Source organism: Piliocolobus tephrosceles, chromosome 16, assembly GCF_002776525.5.
Source record: "Piliocolobus tephrosceles isolate RC106 chromosome 16, ASM277652v3, whole genome shotgun sequence".
Classification (NCBI taxonomy): Eukaryota; Metazoa; Chordata; class Mammalia; order Primates; family Cercopithecidae; genus Piliocolobus; species Piliocolobus tephrosceles.
The window spans coordinates 46424247-46445179 of NC_045449.1; the positions used below are offsets into that span (position 1 = coordinate 46424247).

A 20933-nucleotide genomic window follows, 5' to 3' on the forward strand; every position below is an offset into this window, starting at 1 on the left:
CAGCTTGTTAGACACAAATTGCAACAACAATCTTAAATACTTGCATTTTATTTCAGGCCAAAGCCCCTCCACTCTGAACTAAATGCCATGACAGTCCCACAGCATAGGCTGGTAGTAAAAGAGCCCACAGACAGGGTAGGATAGCCAGAGGAGGGAGAAGTGGGCGAGAGGTAGGGGAAGAATCACATACGCAAACCTAAGAGTAAAGCAATGCAGAATGCCTGTGGCACTCGGCTCCTACCAGCTCTGGCTCTCAGTGGAGATGAAGAATGGCAGCAGGAAGAGAGAATGCCTCATTGTCTGAAGGAGAGCGTGTTGTTCCTCATCTCCATCCCCAGAGCCCTCTCTTTCAGGCAGGCAGAAACAAAGCCCTTGCACCCCCACTGGACTGCTCAATACAGCACAGAGATGCTGGCGGTGGAAGCCCTGGAGGCAGGGAGCTGTTACCAAAGGAGAAGAAAAGGATTCAAAAAAGAAAGGAGCCCACTCTAACCCTGCAGAAAAGATAGCCACGTCTCCGCTTTATAACCAGAAGAGACAGTGACAGCCCCGACAGTCTTTTCCAAAATAAAGGCCCCTGGGCTGTTGCTATTCCTTCTGGCTGTGGCCAGCCACTTCTCTCTCAGGCATGACCATGAGCTGTTGTGCAGGTCTCAGGCTCCACTCAGCCAGTCTCAGGCTAAGGTCTTGGGACATAAATTCCCAGCGGCAGAAGTCACAGCACCAGTTCCATTCAGTGGTATCATTGAAAGAAAAAGCAAGGAGGTGGGAGAGTAAATATTCATCCCACTGTCCATGCAAGAAAGTAGGCAAGAGGCCAGCCTCCCAGAAACAAAGTGCTCTAGGGCTACAGCAGAAACTGAAGCCAGCCAAGATGGGGATACAACATAACCACTCCTGTTGGGACAATGTTCAATATGGCAGCTTAGAATTGCCACATACAGGTCCCCAAAACTGGTCACCTGAGGAGATACTCCTGGTCCTACATACAAATGACCTACAGAAACTCAGCTCCCAGGAGAGTAATATGGGGTTCTGTTTAAAATCAATAGCCCCTGGGCCTTATGCTTAACTTACAAACATCTGCACAGTATTTATTCCCATGGAAGAGGCATACGGGGCTGTTATGACTGACCTCTGTCAATCATCCCAAGCAGAGGCGACTAGAAGACACTAAGCAGCCCAGCCTCCCACAATACCTGCCCTGTGCCCAGTCCCACCTGAGTAAGTCTCCTGGCCCGTATCTTCTCTGACCATCTCAGAGCAGAACCCAGAGCTCACTTTTCCAAAACTGTTTCTAATTGACCAGGGTCCAAAGGCACAGCATGGTCTCCTCCCACAGCCCTCCTCACAGACTGAAGAGTGGAGGTTCCCTCATTGGGTCTTCCAAAATCACAGCATAATGGTGAGGAGAGGGGTGGGAGAGTGGGACTTTCCAAGGAAGGAACTTCAGAGTCAACAACTGGAGCCCACACTACTAATTGGTCCTTTTCTTCACTGGGAGGCGGTGAGGGAGAGTTCCTCCTACCCGATCTTGGAAGAAAGCAGCAACTGGAAAAGAGTGGGAAAAGGAAAAGAAAGGTATGAACAGCTTGGGTAACATAGGGAGACCCCGTCTCTACAAAAATAAAAATAAATTAGCCACGGATGCTGGCATGTGCCTGTAATCCCAGCTACTCAGGAAGCTGAGGCGGGAAGATTGCTTGAACCTGGGAGGTCAAGGCTGCAGTGAGTTATGATCACACCACTGCACTTCAGCCTGGGCAACAGAGTGAGACTCCGTCTCAGAAAAAAAAGAGTATGAACATATAAACAAAAATGAATGGAAAGGGAAGTCTCTCCGAGCCTATTCTGACTCAGGAGGCTGCCCAATTAAAAAAAAAAATGGCTGGGCATGGTGAATTATTTGAGTCTGGGAGGTGGAGACCAGCCTGGGCAACCTAGCGAAACCCTATCTCAATTAAAAAAAAAAAAAAAAAAAAAGACTGGGCGCGGGGGCTCACACCTGTAATTCCAGCACTTTGGAAGGCCGAGGCAGGCAGATCACAAGGTCAGGAGATCGAGACCATCCTGGCTAACACGGTGAAACCCCATCTCTACTAAATATACAAAAAATTAGCCGGGTGTGATGGCGGGCACCTGTGATCCCAGCTACTGGGGAGGCTGAGGCAGGAGAATGGCGTGAACCCGGGAGGCGGAGCTTACAGTGAGCTGAGATCATGCCACTGCACTCCAGCCTGGGCGACAGAGCAAGACTCTGTCTCAAAAAAAAAAAAAACAGATAAATGCAAGTGAATGGATAAACAAAATGTGGTTATTTAGCCATACAAATGGACTGTTAATTAGCCATAAAAATGGGGGAAAAAAGGAGAAAAAAAGCAATGAAGTAATGATGCATGATAAAATATGAATGAACCTTGAAAACATTTTGTTAGATGAAAAAAGCCAGTTACAAAAGACCACAAATCATATGACTCCATTTGTGTAAATGTCCAAAATAGATAAACGCATAGACAGAGAAAGTAGACTAGTGGTTACCAGGAGCTACGGGGGAGGGAAGGACAGGGGAGTCACTACTCAACGGGTACAAGGTTTCTTTTGGGGTGATGAAAATGTTCTAAAATTGACTGTGGTGGCTAACAGTTATACAACCCTGTGACTATATTAAAAACTACTGAACTGTACCTAAAAAGGTAAACTTTATGGCAGGTAAATTGTATGCCAATAAAGCTATTAGGCCAGGTGCGGTAATCCTAGCCAGTAATCCTAGCACTTTGGGAGGCAGAGGCAGGTGAACACCTGAGGTCAGGTGTTCGAGACCAGCCTGATCAACATGGCAAAAATCCCATCTCTACTAAAAGTACAAAACTTAGTCGGGCGTGGTGGCACTTGCCTGTAATCCCAGCTACTCAGGATGCTGAGGCAAGAGAATCGCTTGAACCCAGGAGGCGGACGTTGCAGTGAGCCAAGATCATGCCACTGCACTCCAGCCTGGGCGGAAGAGTGAGCCTCTATCTCCACAAAAGAAATAAAAATAAAAACAAATAAGGGAGGGAGGAGGAATAAATACCAAATAAATGAGAAAACTTTCCCTTCTCTCTCCCCAGGTTTCAGTAGGAGCTCCTGCTACCCAGTGGTAGGTTAACACAGACCCACCTGGATAGAAAGCCACACACCCAAAGAACAAGATCTCTTGAAAGGCTACCAAGGCTATGACATTACTTCCCTAACAAATGGACACCTCTCTGGTCCAGGTTATAGCAAACCTAGCCCCTGCTATCTCAAAGAGTACTCCAGTTACCTCTTAGGCTGGTCTCCTTTGGCCAGGTGAGAAGAGCTCTGCCTCTCTTCCTGGGCCCAGCCACAGTTTGACATAGCATATCGAAGAATGGCATCAGACACAGTCATGGTGCTTCGGCCTTGGACACAGGCTTCTATCTCAGGCACTGAGAGCTGGCTTTGCAGGAAGAGGTGCAACTGACTGTCGGACAGGAGAACCACACTCTGCAGGACCCTGGGGAAAATACAGGTAGCACAACACAGAGCGTCAACCTGAGGAACTGCTCTCCATTCCCCATCCTCTGAAGAACTTCTGGTTACCTGAGCAGGGAGCTCCATCCTGCCTGGCACCTTCCTCCACCCCGCCTCCACCCTCAGTGGCCAGCACCAGCCGTTCTATCCACTCACTTTTCAAGGAAGTGCTGCAGACCTTGTCGTCGCTTCTCAATGAACTCATCCGAGGTGCCAAAGAAGGTTGACTTCCCAGGAAGTTCAGGAACAGGCCTGTGGTGCCACATGATATAACACCCATGATAACTGTAACATCTAAGATAGTCATTCTAGCCTCTGATCAAGGAAATCCCTTGAACAGAAGCCTCATCAATACAATTAGCATTTTGTTTTCTGAGACAGAGTCTCGCTCTGTCGCCCAGGCTGTAGTGCAGTGGCGCAATCTCAGCTCACTACAAGCTCCGCCTCCCGGGTTCACGCCATTCTCCTGCCTCAGCCTCCCGAGTAACCGGGATTACAGGCACCCACCACCACGCCCAGCTAATTTTTTGTATTTTTAGTAGAGACGGGGTTCACCATGTTAGCCAGGATGGTCTTGATCTCCTGACCTCGTGATCCACCTGCCTTGGCCTCCCAAAGTGCTGGGATTACAGGTATGAGCCACCGCCCCTGGCCACAATTGGCTTTTAATAAGGGGTGGTGCTAACATTGACTGACTGCATGCCAAGTGTCAAGCCAGACTATGCTAAATGTTTTATAAACATTATTTCATTTAGTCATCCCAAAACCCCATGAGAAAGATATTAGTGAACTCACTTTAGATCAGAGAAGTTAAGTAAATTTCTCACTGTTACACAGCTAGTAAGCAGCAAAGCTCATATAGGAACCAGGTCTATGACTATAAATGCTGATACATTATTCTTGTCTGTTTGATTTTAGAGACAAGGTATTGCTTTCCAAGCTGCTCTCTTCAGGTTGCCCAGGCTGAAGTGCAGTGGCATAATCATGAGCATAGCTCACCGCAGCCTCAAATTCCTGGGATCAAGTAATCCTCCTGTATCAGCCTCCAGAATAACTATGACTACAGGCACGTGCCACTGTGTGCACCTAATTTATTTATTTATTTACTTAGGTATCTGTAGAGACATAGTATTGCTCTGTTGCCCAGGCTGGTCTCAAACTCCTGGCCGCCAGTGATCCTCCTCCTTTAACCTCCCAAAGCACTGGAATTACATGTGTGAGCCACCAAGCCCAGCCACACCTATGTTGTTTATGAAACCTACTCCCGGCTAGGTACCGTGCTTCATGCCTGTCATCCTAGCACTTTGGGAGATAGAGGTGGGCAGATCACTTGAGCTCAGGAGTTCACGACCAGCCTGGACAACATGGTGAAACCTCATCTCTCCTTTAAAAAAAAAAAAAAAAAAACAGCCAGGCGCAGTGGCTCACGCCCGTAATCCCAGCACTTTGGGAGGGTGAGGCGGGGAGATCACGAGGTCAGGAGATCGAGACCATCCTGGCTAACACTGTGATACCCCGTCTCTACTAAAAATACAAAAAATTAGCCGGGCATGGTGGTGGGCACCTGTAGTCCCAGCTACTCGGAAGGCTGAGGCAGAAGAATGGCGTGAACCCGGGAGGCAGAGCTTGCAGTGAGCTGAGATCACGCCACTGCACTCCAGCCTGGGCAATAGAGCAAGACTCCGTCTCAAAAAAAAAAAAAAAACAGGCCGGGTGTGGTGGCTGACGCCTGTAATTCCGCCACTTTGGGAGGCCAAGGCGGGTGGATCATCTGAGGTCAGGAGTTTAAGATCAGCCTGGCCAACATGGTGAAACCCTGTCTGAATTGCTTTAAACAGGAGGCAGAGATTACAGTGAGCTGAGATCGCACCATTGCACTCCAGCCTGGGCAATAAGAGTGAGACTCTGCCTCAAAAATAAAAATAAAAAATACAAAAAGTAGGCTGGGCGCGGTGGTTCACACCTGTAATCCCAGCACTTTGGGAGGCCGAGACAGGTGGATCACTTGAGTCCAGCAGTTTGAGACCAGCCTGGCCAAAATGGAGAAACCCCATCTCTACTAAAAATACAAAAACTAGGCAGGCGTAATGGTGGGCACCTGCAATCCCAGCTACTTGGGAGGCTGAGGCAGAAAGAATTGCTTCAACATGGGAGGCGGAGGTTGCGTGACATGAGATCACGCCGTTGCACTCCAGCCTAGGCAACAGAGCAAGACTCCATCTCAAAAAAAGAAAAAAAACATTATTTCCCAGCTGGGCCTGGTGGCTCACACCTAATCCCAACAATTTGGAAGACCAAGGGAGGAGGACTGCTTGAGTCCAGGAGTTCAAGACCACCCTAGTAACATATGGAGACCCCCATCTCGACAAAAACATTTTCCAAATTAGGCAAATGTAGTGGCATGCAACTGCAGTCCCAGCCACTCAGGAAGCTGAGGTGGGAGGATTGCTAGAACGCAGGAAGTTGAGGCTGCAATGAGCCATGAGGGCGCCACTGCACTCCAGCCTCTGTAACAGAGCAAGACCCTATGTCCAAAAAAAAAAAAAAAACCCAAAAAACAAAAAAAGAAACAACATATTTCCCAATTTCCTTAGTGCCTGGTATGTTGCAAGTTCTCTTCATTGTCAACTCCAGTACCTACATAAGCACCCAAAACAGACCCAAGAAGGAAGCACGAGCAAACTCACACCAAACCAGCATTTCTCTGTAGCTGCTTTCTCAGCCACACAAACTCACGGTAGCGGCGCCGCACACAGGAAGTCTTGGCAGTAAAGGCTTTGCTGTTGGTCTATACATGAAAGCACATGAAGTACATGAAAAGGGTTTAGTGGAAAAAAGACAAGTTCACATAAGCTCCCTATCACTGCTCTCACTGAGGAGCCATGCCATCAGGCCACAGAGCTGATCAGGTCCCCAACTAGAACAAGGTGCCACCAGGCAGCCCAAAAGCAACTCAAAGACATACCTCAAACTCTCTTTCCTTTCCTCCCTCCCTTTCTTCCAAGTCTCTGTCTCGGGTCCACCAGAAACACTCAAAAATAAGTTACACCTTGCTGTGTCCGGTGGCTCACGCCTGTAATCCCAGCACTTTGGGAGGCCAAGGAGGGCAGATCACCTGAGGTCAGGAGTTCAAGACCAGCCTGGCCAACATGATAAAACCCCATCTCTACTAAAAAAATATATATTCAAAATTAGCTGGGCATGGTGGCACATGCCTGTAATCCCAGCTACTTGGGAGGCTGAGGCAGGAGAATCGCTTGAACCCGGGAGACAGAGGTTGCAGTAAGACGAGATCACACCACTGCACTCCAGCCTGGGCAACAAGAGCAAAACTCCATCTCAAAAAAAAAAAAAAGGTTACATCTCAGTACAAGCCCCTCAGCTCTGCAGAGCGTTGACCCCAATACAGAAGCTTGATGAACTCACATGAAGGAATATCTTATAATCCACGTAAGAGTTCCAGGAGCCCTCATTCTGCACTCGGGGGTCCTGAACACGCACTGTAATCACCTCCTGTAGGTAAGAAAAACTTCCTCAGCTTCAGCTACAGAGCAAGGCAGCTCTGACAACACAGGTTGCTAGATTTTTCCATCCAATACCAACTTTCATTCACTCAACAACAACTTTCTTTCTTTTTTTTTTTTTTTGAGATGGAGTCTCGCTCTGTCGCCCAGGCTGGAGTGCGGTGGCGCGATCTCCACTCACTGCAAGCTCCGCCTCCCAGGTTCATGCCATTCTCCTGCCTCAGCCTCCCGTGTAGCTGGGACTACAGGCGCCTGCCACCGCGCCCGGCTAATTTTTGTATTTTTAGTAGAGACGGGGTTTCACCGTGTTAGTCAGGATGGTCTCGATCTCCTGACCTCGTGATCCACCCGTCTTGGCCTCCCAAAGTGCTGGGATTACAGGCGTGAGCCACCATGCCCGGCCAACACCAACTTTCATTCATTCATTTCATTCATTCACTATTCAGTCACTCAATTCAACAAATTTTTACTGAGCCCCACTACGTGTCAGACACTGTTCTAGGCACTGGGGATAAAGCATGAACAAGAGACATAAGTCCCTGCCCCCATGAAGCTTACAGTCTAGTATATTCCAATCAATGGAAAATTTAGTCAGAATGGAACTCCATTTCCTAGGAATGCCTCTGCTGTTGATTTCTTTCTCCTGACTTTATTTTGAGCTCATCAGAACCACCAAAGTAATACTGCAGGAAGAACACTACTGAGTAATGATTTGCATCTCTGTGTCCTCTTTCCTCCTAAATCCCCTCTCCAACTTTTACCTACCTGTTCTCTGGAGACCACACTCTTACCTCCTGTTCTTGGTTCTCCGACATCCTACACCAAAAGCCCATTGGAAGAAAACATCTGATGAGGGACAGAGGATACAGGATCAAGATTAGTATGCCTCTGTTCTTACCATTCTTTACCAGGGAAAACCCTGAAACTTTTTAATAGACCTCCGTGGGGAAACCCAGGCAACACTTTTTGTTTTTGTAAAACTTTAGAGGAAGCAAAAAAAAATACCCATTAGCTCAATGCCAAGCTAAAAGGCCCTGGGGAATTTGCCTCCCTTCTCAGACCAGGCCCTCAACTAGGCCACCTCTCCCCAAAGGGTGTTGGAGTCTACAGAAAGTTTGTCACATGCAGCCAAAACAGGCGGGTCCAGATGTAAAACTTTTGCCTTGAAGAATGCAGGCACAATAGGGTCTGGTGAGCACTCAGATCACAGCTTTGAAAGGGAGCCTAACAGCGCCCCCTCCCGGCTGTCTAGAGATAACCAAGTCCCCACAAACACCAATGCTTCTGCATTTCTCCCAGTCTCGCTAACACCAGTCACCTCCCCACAGGTGAATCATAGAGCTAGAGCACTCCAAGGAGCACCTGAGTGGGTTGCCCAGTTGGGACCTCCCCAATCCATACTCTGGAACCCAAGCCAACTGTTCTAATGACTTCCTCTCCTGACATGCCATCCGGTTTGTACTTCTGCCCAAGCACCCCACAGCTGCACAGGTCGACCCAGGATGCATTCTGCTCCTTTGTAAAGATTCATTAAAGCCTCAGCCCTGATTTTCCCCAATGTGGCAGTTTACATGTATAGCGACATCACCCACTCCGACAAGGGGACCATGAAGGCTGCAGCACAGGGTTACTCAAGTCCAGTGGGGCCCATGATGTCACCTTCTGTTAAAATACAGCACTAATCTTGTTACTTCTAGAACTATTCCAACAGCATCCACCCTGGCTGCCGCCTCCACCCCCTTCTCTCTTAAGAGCGGAACAATAAGGTTTAATTTCCTTTTCCAATTTACCTTGAAATGAAAACTGACTTCAGCCAGTATGTACTGCCAACAAATGATCCAGGCTGGCTCCTGGGAAAACAAGACTATCTCTAATATCTCTGAGCCCTCCCTCTCCTTCCCCCATACCCATTCACATATGCACTCATTTTTACAGTCCCACAATTAATTTTAAACACATTCTCTTATTAGTTCTGCCTTACCATTAGAAGACAGTGTAATGAGTTTCCTTCTATTTTATGTTTTGCTAACACAAGACTAACATTTCAAAAGAAGGGGAACTCATTTACACCATGAAATCAGCAAAGCAAACAGCTTTTTCAATTCTCTCCAATATACCAGAAGTATCTCCACAGACAAACACTGCATGCAGAAACGAAGCTGCATGGTCCATGACAAAATTGGGCTACACGGTGTTGAGCAAACCCAAGGTTTTGTGATTGCAGTACCATCTTAAATGGTATTCTTGCTGACAATCTGATTTTTATGTGATGCAGCCACTACCTTCAAGGGGTCCTGAACTGAAAGGTGGGAAATTCCAATTCCAGAACAACCCATATATAACATTCCAGATACTAGTCAAATGTCTGAGACTAAAAAGAGCAGACCTATTTGCTGTGAACAATTAACCTCCTTAAGTTGTTTTTTTTTTCTCTTCTCTTTGCAGGCATTCGATAAACTGTCCGCACAGGAGCAGAGAGTTAAATACTCTGAAGTGTCTTTAAACAAAACTAACAATGGGAAAGACGATGACAAGGAAATCACAGTCATCCACTCAGTGGAGGTCATACATCTTTTGTACCTTGAAAAACGTTTGTCAAATTCAGGACCGTAATTTAGTAACGAAATGATCATCATACACTTGGTCTCAGGAAGAGTTTGCATAGGGCCCTGCACTACCTTCATGAAGAAATTCTTCTTTCCTTTGGGGCCAATACCACTCAGAAACAAATAGCTATGAACTGGCTTTTTTTAAAAAAAACCTCCAGAAGCCAGCCTGGCCAACATAATGAAACTCCGTCTCTACTAAAAATACAAAAAATTAGCTGGGCGTGGTGGCAGGCGCCTGTAATCCCAGTTACTTGGGAGGCTGAAGCAGGAGAATCGCTTGAACTCGAGAGGTGGAGGTTGCACTGCACTCCAGCCCAGGTGACAGTGCGAGACTCCATTGTCAAAAAACAAAAACAAAAAAAACAAACCTCCAGATGGGCCAGGTGCGGTGGCTCACGTCTGTAATTCCAGCACTTTGCGAGGCTGAGGCAGGCAGATCACGAGGTCAAGAGATCAAGACCAGGCCGGGCGCGGTGGCTCAAGCCTGTAATCCCAGCACTTTGGGAGGCCGAGACGGGCGGATCACGAGGTCAGGAGATCGAGACCATCCTGGCTAATATGGTGAAACCCCGTCTCTAATAGAAAATACAAAAAACTAGCCGGGCGACGAGGCGGGCGCCTGTAGTCCCAGCTACTCGGGAGGCTGAGACAGGAGAATGGCGTGAACCCGGGAGGTGGAGCTTGCAGTGAGCTGAGATCCGGCCACTGCACTCCAGCCTGGGCGGCAGAGCAAGACTCCGTCTCAAAAAAAAAAAAAAAAAAAAAAAAAAAGAGATCAAGACCATCCTGGCCAACATGGTGAAACCCCATCTCTACTAAAAATACAAAAATTAGCTGGGCGTGGTAGCACGTGCCTGTAGTCCCAGCTACTTGGGAGACTGAGACAGGAGAATCAGTTGAACCCAGGAGGTGGAGGCTGCAGTGAGCAGAGATCGCACCACTGCTCCAGCCTGGCAACAGAGTGAGACTCTGTCTCAAAAAAAAAAAAAAGGAAGAAAATTTCAGTTGTAACTGTCCTTAAAAACACTGGGCCGGCGCAGTGGCTCACGCCTGTAATCCAGCACTTTGGGAAACTGAGGCGGGCAGAACACTTGAGGCCAGGAGTTCGAGAACAGCCTGGCCAACACGGCAAAACTCCGTCACTACTAAAAATACAAAAATTAGCTGGGCATGGTGGCGCGGGCCTGTACTCCCAGCTATTCAGGAGACTGAGGCATGAGAATCGCTTGAACCCAGGAGGCGGAGGCTGCAGTGAGCCAAGATCACACCACTGCACTCCAGCCTGGGCGACAGAGCGAGACCCTATCTCAAAAACAAACAAACGAGACCCTATCTCAAAAACAAACAAACAAACACTGGAACAAATACAAAAACCTAGACACCAAGTAGTAATTTCTAGCAACCACTATTCTCCATTAGATTCCTGCCCACAGGTATCACTCCTCAAAAGAAAAAGCTCAGTTCTGCCTCTGGAGAAGAAGCAGAAAGTTCCTAACTTTAGTTCTATAATCTGGGAGATGGATCTGTACGTCATTCAAATAAGGCTAGAGTCAGTGACCATAGCTAATTACATAACTTAGTGTTAACTACATTTCCTGGGCCCTTTCAACCACATCTGAAGTTTCCTTCACTTTCTTCACCTGTACCAGCACCAGTAGCGCCGGTGAGTACCCAATTGTTTGCTGTTTACAAAGTAGATTCATGGTAAAGCTTCTAATATAGTAACAATACAAGGCTTTAGTCTCACCATTTATTTTCTCTCCCATTTAAACAACTTCAAGCGACAGGTTAAGAAAAAAAATCAGGTGATTAAAGTAGATGGAACTACTGAGACTACCGTCCCTTCTTACTCAATCTTGAGCCCTTAGTGCCAGATGGCAGATAGCAATTCAAAAAGCTCTCCCTCCAATTATAAATATCACAAGTACTAGATAGAGGAAGCTCCCAGTTCTGACCAAGCTTTGTGTGATCTCAACCAAGCAGTTACGCTCCATCTTTTTGTCCATCTCTAACCTACTCCTTTCACTTGGAAGGTAATTAACAACGGCGACCACAATCTACCGCAAGTCTCCCGTGTCCACGTAAAATACTCGCCATTGCCCCCAGTGTTAGCCGTTTAAGTAAATGTCCCCAGTCTTTTACTACGATCACTCCTCCTCCATTCTCAACAAACGAGGACCGAAAGGTCCACATGATCCTTCTTTCTTTCCGATTAAGCTTGGAGAGTAGGAAGTGAAAGATATACTTTGAAGGTAAACTGAAAAGTCGGGTTTTTGGATCCCGAGCAAGCCCTTGCCTTAATGCCGGGTGGTAAGAGAGTCCCTCCCTAGGATGTAAAGCGATGCCACCATCCCAAGTGCCACTACTGACGCTAAAGCCCACGCTCCCTCACCTGAGCGCAGCCCCTACTCCCCAGGGCCCCGCCCACGCACTCTCACCTGAGAACAGCACCAGCTCCCCACAGCGACACCGCCCGCGCCCCACCATATAGCCAGATCACGGCTTCTCCTTCCGGGTGAGTCGCCGGTGCCCCGGTGCACGACGGGAGACGCCCCAACCCTGGGCGCCCAGGACGCCCCGCCTCTACAGGCCCGGGCTCTGAGTGGGATTCCCGCTTCCAAACGGCGCAGCTCCGCTTGCCAAGGCCCCGGACTGGAGTCGGGATCACCCCCTCCACTCACTTGGGACGCCAGAAAGTGGACGCAGGTGCCGGGTGAGGGACGGCGAATGGGCTCAGATATCCAATCCGGGGCCGCGTTCCGCCCACTGTCAGGGGAAGCCAATCAGCGGCCAGGGGGCGTCAGCGACGGTCAGCCAGTGGGTCGCGAGAGCAGAGGGGTGTGAGGGGGTTGTTACTCTTGTTCCCTTAATGCGAGGCACGGTCTGCAGTGTGGGAGATTCGGGGCTTTAGGAGGCCCACATCCCTGGATCCTCACTAAGTCCCGAGAGTCACCATTGGAACCTCATAGTTTGCTGTTCCCCAGCGGAGCTATCAAGGGGACTCCGATTCCGATTCGTAAAGCCACTGACCGATTGTCAGAGTGAAAGCCAGACTCGAGAGGGTCCGGCGACTCAGATTGCTCACACCGAAACAAACTCGAAGCAGCATCATGCAGCTAGGGAGCAAGAGAAAACCGTTTAATGTGTTGAAGAGTTTTGCGATGGTCTTTTAACAACTTATTTAAAGATAATTTCAGGCCGGGCGCGGTGGCTCAAGCCTGTAATCCCAGCACTTTGGGAGGCCGAGACGGGCGGATCACGAGGTCAGGAGATCGAGACCATCCTGGCCTACACGGTGAAACCCCCGTCTCTATTAAAAAATACAAAAAACTAGCCGGGCGAGATGGCGGGCGCCTGTAGTCCCAGCTACTCGGGAGGCTGAGGCAGGAGAATGGCGTAAACCCGGGAGGCGGAGCTTGCAGTGAGCCGAGATCGCGCCACTGCACTTCAGCCTGGGCGACAGAGCGAGACTCCGTCTCAAAAAGAAAAAAAAAAAAAAAGATAATTTCAGCAAGTCTAGCGCGGTGGCTTATGCCTCTAATCCCAACACTTATTAGAGAGGTCGAGGCGGAGCCGGGCGCGGTGGCTCAAGCCTGTAATCCCAGCACTTTGGGAGGCCGAGACGGGCGGATCACGAGGTCAGGAGATCGAGACCATCCTGGCTAACACGGTGAAACCCCGTCTCTACTAAAAAATACAAAAAACTAGCCGGGCGACGGGCGCCTGTAGTCCCAGCTACTTGGGAGGCTGAGGCAGGAGAATGGCGTAAACCCGGGAGGCGGAGCTTGCAGTGAGCCGAGATCCGGCCACTGCACTCCGGCCTGGGTGACAGAGCGAGACTACGTCTCAAAAAAAAAAAAAAGGAGAGGCCGAGGCGGGAGGATCGCTTGAGGCCAGTCTTGAGACACGCCCTACCAATTTAGGGAGACCCTCATCTCTGCAGAAAAAATTTAAAAATTAGACAGGCGTGGTGGCACGTGCTTGTAGTCCCAGCTACTAGGGAGGCTGAGGCAGGAGGAAGGCTTGAACCAGGGGTTCGAGGCTGCAGTGAGCCCTGATCTCTGCAGAGCAAGACCCTGTCAGAGCAACAGCTAAAAGGAAGAAAAGAAACGGGCCGAGCACGGTGCCTCAGCCTGTAATCCCACCACTTTGGGAGCTGGAGGCGGGTGGATTACCAGAGGACAGGAGTTCGAGACCAGCCTGGCCAATACGGTGAAACCCTATCTCTACTAAAACTATTATTTAGTTTTAGCTGGGCGTAGTCATGGGCACCTGTAATCCCAGCTATTCAGACTGACGCAGGGGGATTGCTTGAACCCAGGAGTCGGAGATTGCAGTGAGCCAAGATTGTGCCATTACACTCCAGCCTGGGAGACTCCATTGTAAAAAAATAAAAATAAAAATAAATTAAGGAAGATAGCTGGATTCTCATATGTGCTTCGCCTTTCTCTGTTGTGCACTGTTGTTTTGGTACATTAAGAAAATCCAGCCTTATATAGATATGTAGTTGAGAAAAGGAAGAGTATATTTAGCCTTCTCAAACAATTCTGAATACTCTTTTTTGATACTACCCAAATTCAACAAATGGTACCTTTTCTTTGTCTTTTTGAGACACGGTCCTGCTCTGTTGTCCAGGCTGGAGTGCAGTGGCAGGATCACAGATTACTGCAGGCTCAACCTCCAGGGCTCAAGCCATCCTCCCACCTCAGCCGTTGGAGCTGCTGGGACCACAGGCATCTGCCACCATACTCGGTTAATTTTTTAAATTTTTATACAGACAGCGTCTCCCTATGTTTCCGAGACTGGAAGTATTTATTATTTTTATTTATTTATTTTTTAAGTACACACCACCTTGGAGATGGAGTCATTTCTTAAAGGTTAAGTGCAGGCCAGGCGTGGTGGCTCACACCTATAATCCCAGCACTTTGGGAGGCCGAGGCGGGTGGATCACAAGGTCAGGAGATCGAGACCATCCTGGCTAACACGGTGAAACCCTGTCTCTAATAAAAATACAAAAAATTAGCCGGGCGTGGTGGTGGGCGCCTGTAGTCCCAGCTACTCGGGAGGCTGAGGCAGGAGAATGGCGTGAACCCGGGAGGTGGAGCTTGCAGTGAGCCGAGATCACGCCACTGCACTCCAGTCTGGGAGACACAGTGAGACTCCATCTCAAAAAAAAGGTTAAGTGCAACAGGGAGTCTGAAGCCATTTAAAAAATATTGGTACAGAATTATGCAGATCAGTCAATGTTAATGCATTTATTCAATGTAAAAAAAAATCACATTTATTAAATTCATCACTGATCTCATCAGGAAAGTCTCAAGAAACTGCCTACTGACTAGCTGGGATTACAGGCACGTGCCACCATGCCTGGCTGATTTTTGTATTTTTAGTAGAGATGGGGTTTCACCATATTGGTCAGACTGGTCTTGAACTCCTGACCTCATGATCCACCTGCCTCGGCTTCCCAAAGTGCTGGGATTACAGGCGTAAGCCACCATGCCTGGCCTCACATATCTTAATATTAAGACAGCCTCAACTTCCTGGGCTCAAGTGATCCTCCTATTCAAGCCTCCTAAGTAGCTGGGACCATAGGTGTGTGCCACCATGCCTGGCTAATTTTTTATTATTATTTGTATAGATGAGGTCTCACTATGTTGCCCGGCCTGGTCTTGAACTCCTGGGCTCAAGCAGTTCTACCTCGTCCTTCCAAAATGCTGGAATTACAGGGGTGAGCCACTGTGCCCATCCTTTAGGGTATTTTTCTTTTCTTTTCTTTTCTTTGTATTCTTTTTTTTTTTTTTTTTTGAGATGGAGTTTTGCTTTCGCTCTTATCTCCTAGGCAATGGTACGATCTTAGCTCACTGCATCCTCTGCCTCTTGGGTTCAAGCAATTCTCCTGCCTCAGCCTCCCGAGTAGCTGGGATTACAGGCATGTACCACCATGCCCAGCTAATTTTTTTGTTTGTTTATTGGAGGCAGAGTCAAGTTCTTCGCCAAGGCTGGAGTGAAGTGGTGCGATCTCGGCTCACTGCAACCTCCTTCCCCCAGGTTTCAAGCAATTCTCCTGCCACAGTCTCCTGAGTAGGTGGAATTACAGGTGCCCGCCACTACGCCTGGCTAATTTTTGTATTTTTAATAGAGACAGGGTTTCACCATGTTGGCCAGGCTGGTCTGGAACTCCCAGCCTTAGGTGATTCACCCGCCTCTGCCTCCCAAAGTGCTGGGATTACAGGCATGAGACACCAAGCCTGGTTTTACTTTTTTTCTGAGACGGAGTTTCACTCTGTTTCCTAAGCTAGAGTGCAATGGTGCAATCTGGGCTCACTGCAACCTCCGCCATCCAGGTTCAAGCGATTCTCCTTCAGCCTCCTGAGTAGCTGGGATTACATGTGCCCACCACCAGGCCCTGCTAATTTTTGTATTTTTAGTAGAGACAGGGTTTTATCATGTTGGCCAAGCTGGTCTCGAACTCCTGAACGCAGGTGATCTGCCCACCTCGGCCTCCCAAAGTGCTAGGATTACAGGAGTGGGCCATCATGACACCGGCCTAGGGTATTTGTTTTTTCCTTTTTTTGAGGCAGAATTTCACTCTGTTGCCCAGGCTGGAGTGCAATGGCGCAATCTCAGCTCACTGCAACCTCCACCTCTCGGGTTCAAGCCATTCTGCCTCAGCCTCCCAAGTAGCTAGGATTACAGGCATGTACCACCACACCCAGCTAATTTTTTGTATTTTTAGTAGAGATGGTGTTTCACCATGTTGGCCAGGCTGGTCTTGAACTCGTGACCTCAGGGAATCCACCCGCCTCGGCCTCCCAAAGTGCTGAAATTACAGGCGTGAGCCACCGCACCCGGCCAGGTATTTTTCAACAGTAGTTTCTAACACTTGATAATGGGGCCAATCCTTATCATACCTGAAATGCTAGCAAATGATAAGCACTTCTCCAGCACTGATCCCTTAGCAGAAGAAAACCAATCAAACTCAGGGCTATGAGTGCATAATTTGAGAAGTGTATATTTTAATTAGAGTCCAGTTACTACCAGGAAATCGCCCTGAGAATCGGATTGACCAGCGGTAACAGAGAAGCGATAGCTTTAAGTTTATTTGCATTTTAAAAGAGGGTACTTGTTAACCTCAAATGAATACATCTTTAACAATAGAATATCAAGTAGTGATCAAAATGAAACAAAGAATTTCAATGTGGAGGAAGATATTTTTAAAGTTCTATACTTCCTCTACTCCTTTTATCATATCTCAGAAGCAGCCATCTACTGAATCTAAAAGAGCTGCTATTTACTGAGTGCTCTCTATAAGCCATTCCTTTTATTCATCATTACTGTTAATCCCACAGACGTGCTGTAAAGAAGGTCTAAAACAATATTTTCCTTCTCCATATTATTGGTGATTTTCTTTTTTATTTTTCTTTATTTATTTATTATTTCTTTTTTTTTCTGAGACATGGTCTTGCTCTGTCACCCAGGTGGAGTGCATTGGCAGTGAAATCATAGCCCACTGCAGCCTCAAACTCCCTGGCCCAAGTGATACTCCTGCCTCAGCATTCTGCGTAACTGGGACTACAGGCGTGTACCTCCACACCTGACTTTTTTTTTTTTTGTAGATACAGGGTCTCACTATATTGCCCAGGCTAATCTCTAACTTCTGGCCTCAAGCAATCCTCCTGGCTTGGCTTCCCAAAGTACTGGGATTATAGGCATGAGCCACCTCACCAGGCCTACTTGTGATTTTAGAGACTGGATGTGACAGATGCATTTCCTGTGGACATAAGCAGTATCGTTTCAAATATTGTCTTGAGCAAGATTATGATGACTGAGTTACCCTTATAAGAAAACAATCGAATCGGCCGAGGGCAGTGGCTCACGCCTGTAATTCCACCACTTTGGGAGGCTGAGGCGAGCAGATCACGAGGTCAAGAGATTCAGACCATCCTGGCCAACATGGTGAAACACCATGTCTACTAAAAATACAAAAAAATTAGCCGGGTGTGGTGGCACACGCCTGTAATCCCAGCTACTCGGAGGCTGAGGCAGGAGAATCGCTTGAACCCAGGAGATGGAGGTTTCAGTGAACCAAGATTGCGCCACTGAACTACACAGTCTTGGGTGACAGAGCAAGACTCTGTCTCAAAAAAAAAAAAAAAAATAGGCCAGGCGTGGGGGCTCACACTTGTAATCCCAGCACTTTGGGAGGCCACGACCCAGGTGGTGGGGGGGTATCACAAGGTTAGGAGTTCAAGACCAGCCTGAAAACACAGTGAAACCCCATCTCTACTAAAAATACAAAAATTAAGGCCGGGCGCGGTGGCTCACGCCTGTAATCCCAGCACTTTGGGAGGCCGAGGTGGTGGGACTACTTGAGGTCAGGAGTTTGAGACCAGCCTGGCCAACATAGTGAAACCCCCTCTCTACTAAAAATACAAAAATTAGCCAGGCACAGTGGTGGGCGACTGTAAACCCAGCTACTTAGGAGGCTGAGGCTGGATAATTGCTTGAACCCGGGAGGTGGAGGTTGCAGTGAGCCGAGATCTCACCACTGCACTCCAGCCTGGGTGACAGCGCAAGACTCAAGTCTCAGGAAACAAAAAAATTAGCTGGGCATGGTAGTGGGCGCCTGTAATCCCAGCTACTCGGGAGACTGAGGCTGGATAATTACTTGAACCCGGGAGGTGGAGGTTGCAGTGAGCCACTATCATGCCACTGCACTCCAGCCTGGGTGACAGAGTTAGACTCCGTCTCAAAAAATAATAATAAATAAAATAAAAAATAAACCAGATGTGGTGGCTCACGCCCGTAATCCTAACACTTTGGGAGGTTGAGGCAGGTGGATTGCCTGAACTCAGGAGTTCGAGACCAGCCTGGGCAGAATGGTGAAACCCCCGTCTGTACTAAAATACAAAAAAATAAGCTGTGCGTGGTAGCGTGCGCTTGTAATCCCAGTTACTTGGGAGGCTGAGGCAGGAGAATTGCATGAACCCGGGAGGCGGAGGTTGCAGTGAGCCGAGATCTTGCCATTGCACTCCAGCCTGGGCGACAGTGCAAGACTCCGCCTCAGAAAAAAAAAAAAAAAAAAAAAGCACTCATTAATAGTAGCTACTTATCATTACAACTAATTTTCTCATCATTATCATCATTCAAAAACAGCACACTACAGGAGGAAGTGAGTCGATGCTTCTCACTTGCTTCTTCATAGAAACCCAGCCCAAATGTTTCAGGAAGAATTGCTCTCTTTGTGTCCGGAGTTGGTTCCTTCAGGTGGGTTCATGGCCTCCCTGACTAAGAATGAAGCCACGGACCTTCAGTGTTAAAAACAGCTCTTAAGCTGGCAGGGCCCCAAAGAGTGAGCAGCAGCAAGATTTATTGTGAAAAGCAAAAGAACGCGAAAGAACAAAGCTTCCACAGCCTGGAAGGGGACCTAACCAGTTGCTATTGCTGAATGGGGGGGGAGGGTGGGGGATGGGGGTGGGGGGGGGGGGGTGGGGGGGGGGTGGGGGGGGGGGAAAGGCCCAGGTTTTACACCCTTATTTGTCCCCACCCATTTTCCATTTTTGTCCTATCAGAGTGCCCTTTTTTTCAGTCCTCTCCACGATTGGCTACTTTCAGATTCCTGCTGATTGGTGAATTTTACAGAACACTGATTGGTGCATTTTACAGAGTGCTGATTGGTGCATTTTACAATCCTCTTGCTAGCTACAGAGGCCTCATTGGGGAGTTTTTACGGAGTGCTGATTGGTGCATTTTACAATCCCCTTGCTAGGTACAGAGTGCTGATTGGTGTATTTTACAATACTCTTGTAAGACAGAAAAGTTCTCCATGTACTCACTTGAAGCAGGAAGTCCAGCTGGTTTCACTGTCCTCTTCTCTGTGCTTTCTTGAAGCTCTTTTAACTAAACTCTATTAAGATATTGCTGGGCTGGGTTCTTCCTACCTGACAGTTCTCCAGAGCCTTCAACAGTGCCTGCATCAGCACAACTGTTTTATAAATGCAAACTGCTGCCTTTTGGGGTAGAGTGCAATAGAGTTTCCCTCTTCCTCCTGATTAGAAGGATACTTTAAAATTAAAAAACAAAAACTTTAGTTATATTGTGGCTTAAAAACATGGTTTTTTCCTAATTGTGTGTTTCATTGGGATGATTGAGTGAAAGGTGCTGACGGAGATTAATGACACTGAAAAAGGTGGGCACAAATGACAATGAAAAAGGGGACATTTTTGTGGTGCAGCGAATAAAAAGGGGGAAATTTAGGACGGTATGAGAGGCCTACGGGGGGACCTAACCTACTCTAGGGAATCAGGGAAGACCTGAAGGGGGAAATCATCTTAACACTGAGAGGGATTTTTTTTTTTTTTTTTTTTTTAAGACAGAGTTTCATTCTTGTTACCCGAGGTTGAAGTGCAATGGTGCGATCTCGGCTCACTACAAGTTCCGCCTCCTGGGTTCAAGCGATTCTCCTCCCTCAGCCTCCCGAGTAGCTGGGACTACAGGCGCCTGCCACGACGCCCAGCTAATTTTTGTGTTTTAGTAGAGAAGGGGTTTCACCATGTTGGCCAGGTTGGTCTTGAACCCCTCACCTCAGGTGATCCACCCACCTCTGCCCCCCAAAGCGTTGGGATTATAGGCTTGAGCCACGGTACCGGCCTGAGTAGGAATTTTACAGAGATTTGAGGAGGCAGAGATTTGAGGACTAAGAAATCATTGGAAATCTGAGGCAGCAGAGATATGATAAAGTTCTGGTGAAGAATCTAAAATTCAAAATTTTTGAGGATATGAATTACAGAACTGTCCAGAAGTGGTTGATTTTTGGGGGCCAAGCATCAAGGAGCTCGCTTATGAAAATCTTATGTTCTGTTTTTTTTTTTTGAGTCTCGCTCCATCGCCCAGGCTGGAGTGCAGTGGCTGGATCTCCGCTCACTGCAACCTCCGCCTCCCAAGTTCAAGCAATTCTCCTGTCTCAGCCTCCTGAGTAGCTGGCACTACAGGCGCCTGCCACCAGGCCCGGCTAATTTTTGTATTTTTAGTAGAGACAGGGTTTCACCTTGTTGGTAAGGCTGGTCTCGAACTCCTTACCTCAGGTGATCCACCCGCCTCGGTCTCCCAGAGTGCTGGGATGACGAGCGTGAGCCACCGCCCTGGCCCATGTGTTCTAATTTTCTAGGTTACAGCGCTCTACGCTGCAGTCTCTCCACCGTTACAGTTTAAAAACTAGAAATCCCTACCACCCTCGCCTACTGTGCGTGAGCGGCGCACTGCGCTTCGG

The 20933-nt window shown here is 48.1% G+C and overlaps 3 protein-coding genes across 6 annotated transcripts in view; 2 read left to right on the forward strand and 1 right to left on the reverse strand.

The window, feature by feature from the left end:
* The window catches only part of SKAP1 (src kinase associated phosphoprotein 1), a 329329-nt gene extending 319428 nt beyond the window's left edge, over positions 1–9901 (forward strand). Inside the window, exon 16 of one of the 2 annotated variants that reach the window (XR_003310003.2) lies at positions 9501–9901. The gene's annotated coding sequence lies outside the window, so the exon portion shown is untranslated. Of the gene's footprint in view, positions 1–3107; positions 3983–9500 lie in introns of those variants that run through there. The other variant, XR_002730031.2, reaches the window with a different exon arrangement.
* Positions 33–12405, reverse strand: SNX11 (sorting nexin 11). 3 transcript variants are annotated; one of them, XM_026457534.2, is made up of 8 exons: positions 12103–12398; positions 8846–8905; positions 7847–7901; positions 6958–7044; positions 6219–6319; positions 3688–3783; positions 3302–3514; positions 33–1551 (listed from the first exon to the last, which is right to left on the reverse strand). In XM_026457534.2, the coding sequence occupies exons 3-8, from the start codon at positions 7886–7888 to the stop codon at positions 1278–1280; spliced, it is 813 nt and encodes a 270-aa protein (XP_026313319.1). In that variant the 5' UTR covers positions 7889–7901; positions 8846–8905; positions 12103–12398; the 3' UTR covers positions 33–1277. The 3 variants fall into 3 exon arrangements, with proteins under 3 accessions (XP_026313319.1, XP_026313318.1, XP_031790109.1); XM_026457533.2 differs by lacking the exon at positions 8846–8905 and having other exon boundaries at positions 12103–12405; XM_031934249.1 differs by lacking the exon at positions 12103–12398 and having other exon boundaries at positions 8846–8907.
* Positions 12196–20933, forward strand: part of CBX1 (chromobox 1) — a 43439-nt gene continuing 34701 nt past the window's right edge. The window contains exon 1 of the mRNA XM_023204365.3: positions 12196–12377. The gene's annotated coding sequence lies outside the window, so the exon portion shown is untranslated. The remainder of the gene's footprint in view (positions 12378–20933) is intronic.

Excerpts from the sequence above, each read along its gene's own strand:
- SNX11 (XM_026457533.2), bottom strand. The coding sequence starts at position 7,888 with ATGGGCTTTTGGTGTAGGATGTCGGAGAACCAAGAACAGGAG. Across the intron at positions 7,045-7,846 it reads CGGAGAACCAAGAACAGGAG|GAGGTGATTACAGTGCGTGT; the intron begins GTAAGAGTGTGG and ends TCTTACCTACAG. Across the intron at positions 1,552-3,301 it reads AAAGGAGACCAGCCTAAGAG|TTGCTGCTTTCTTCCAAGAT; the intron begins GTAACTGGAGTA and ends ACTCTTTTCCAG.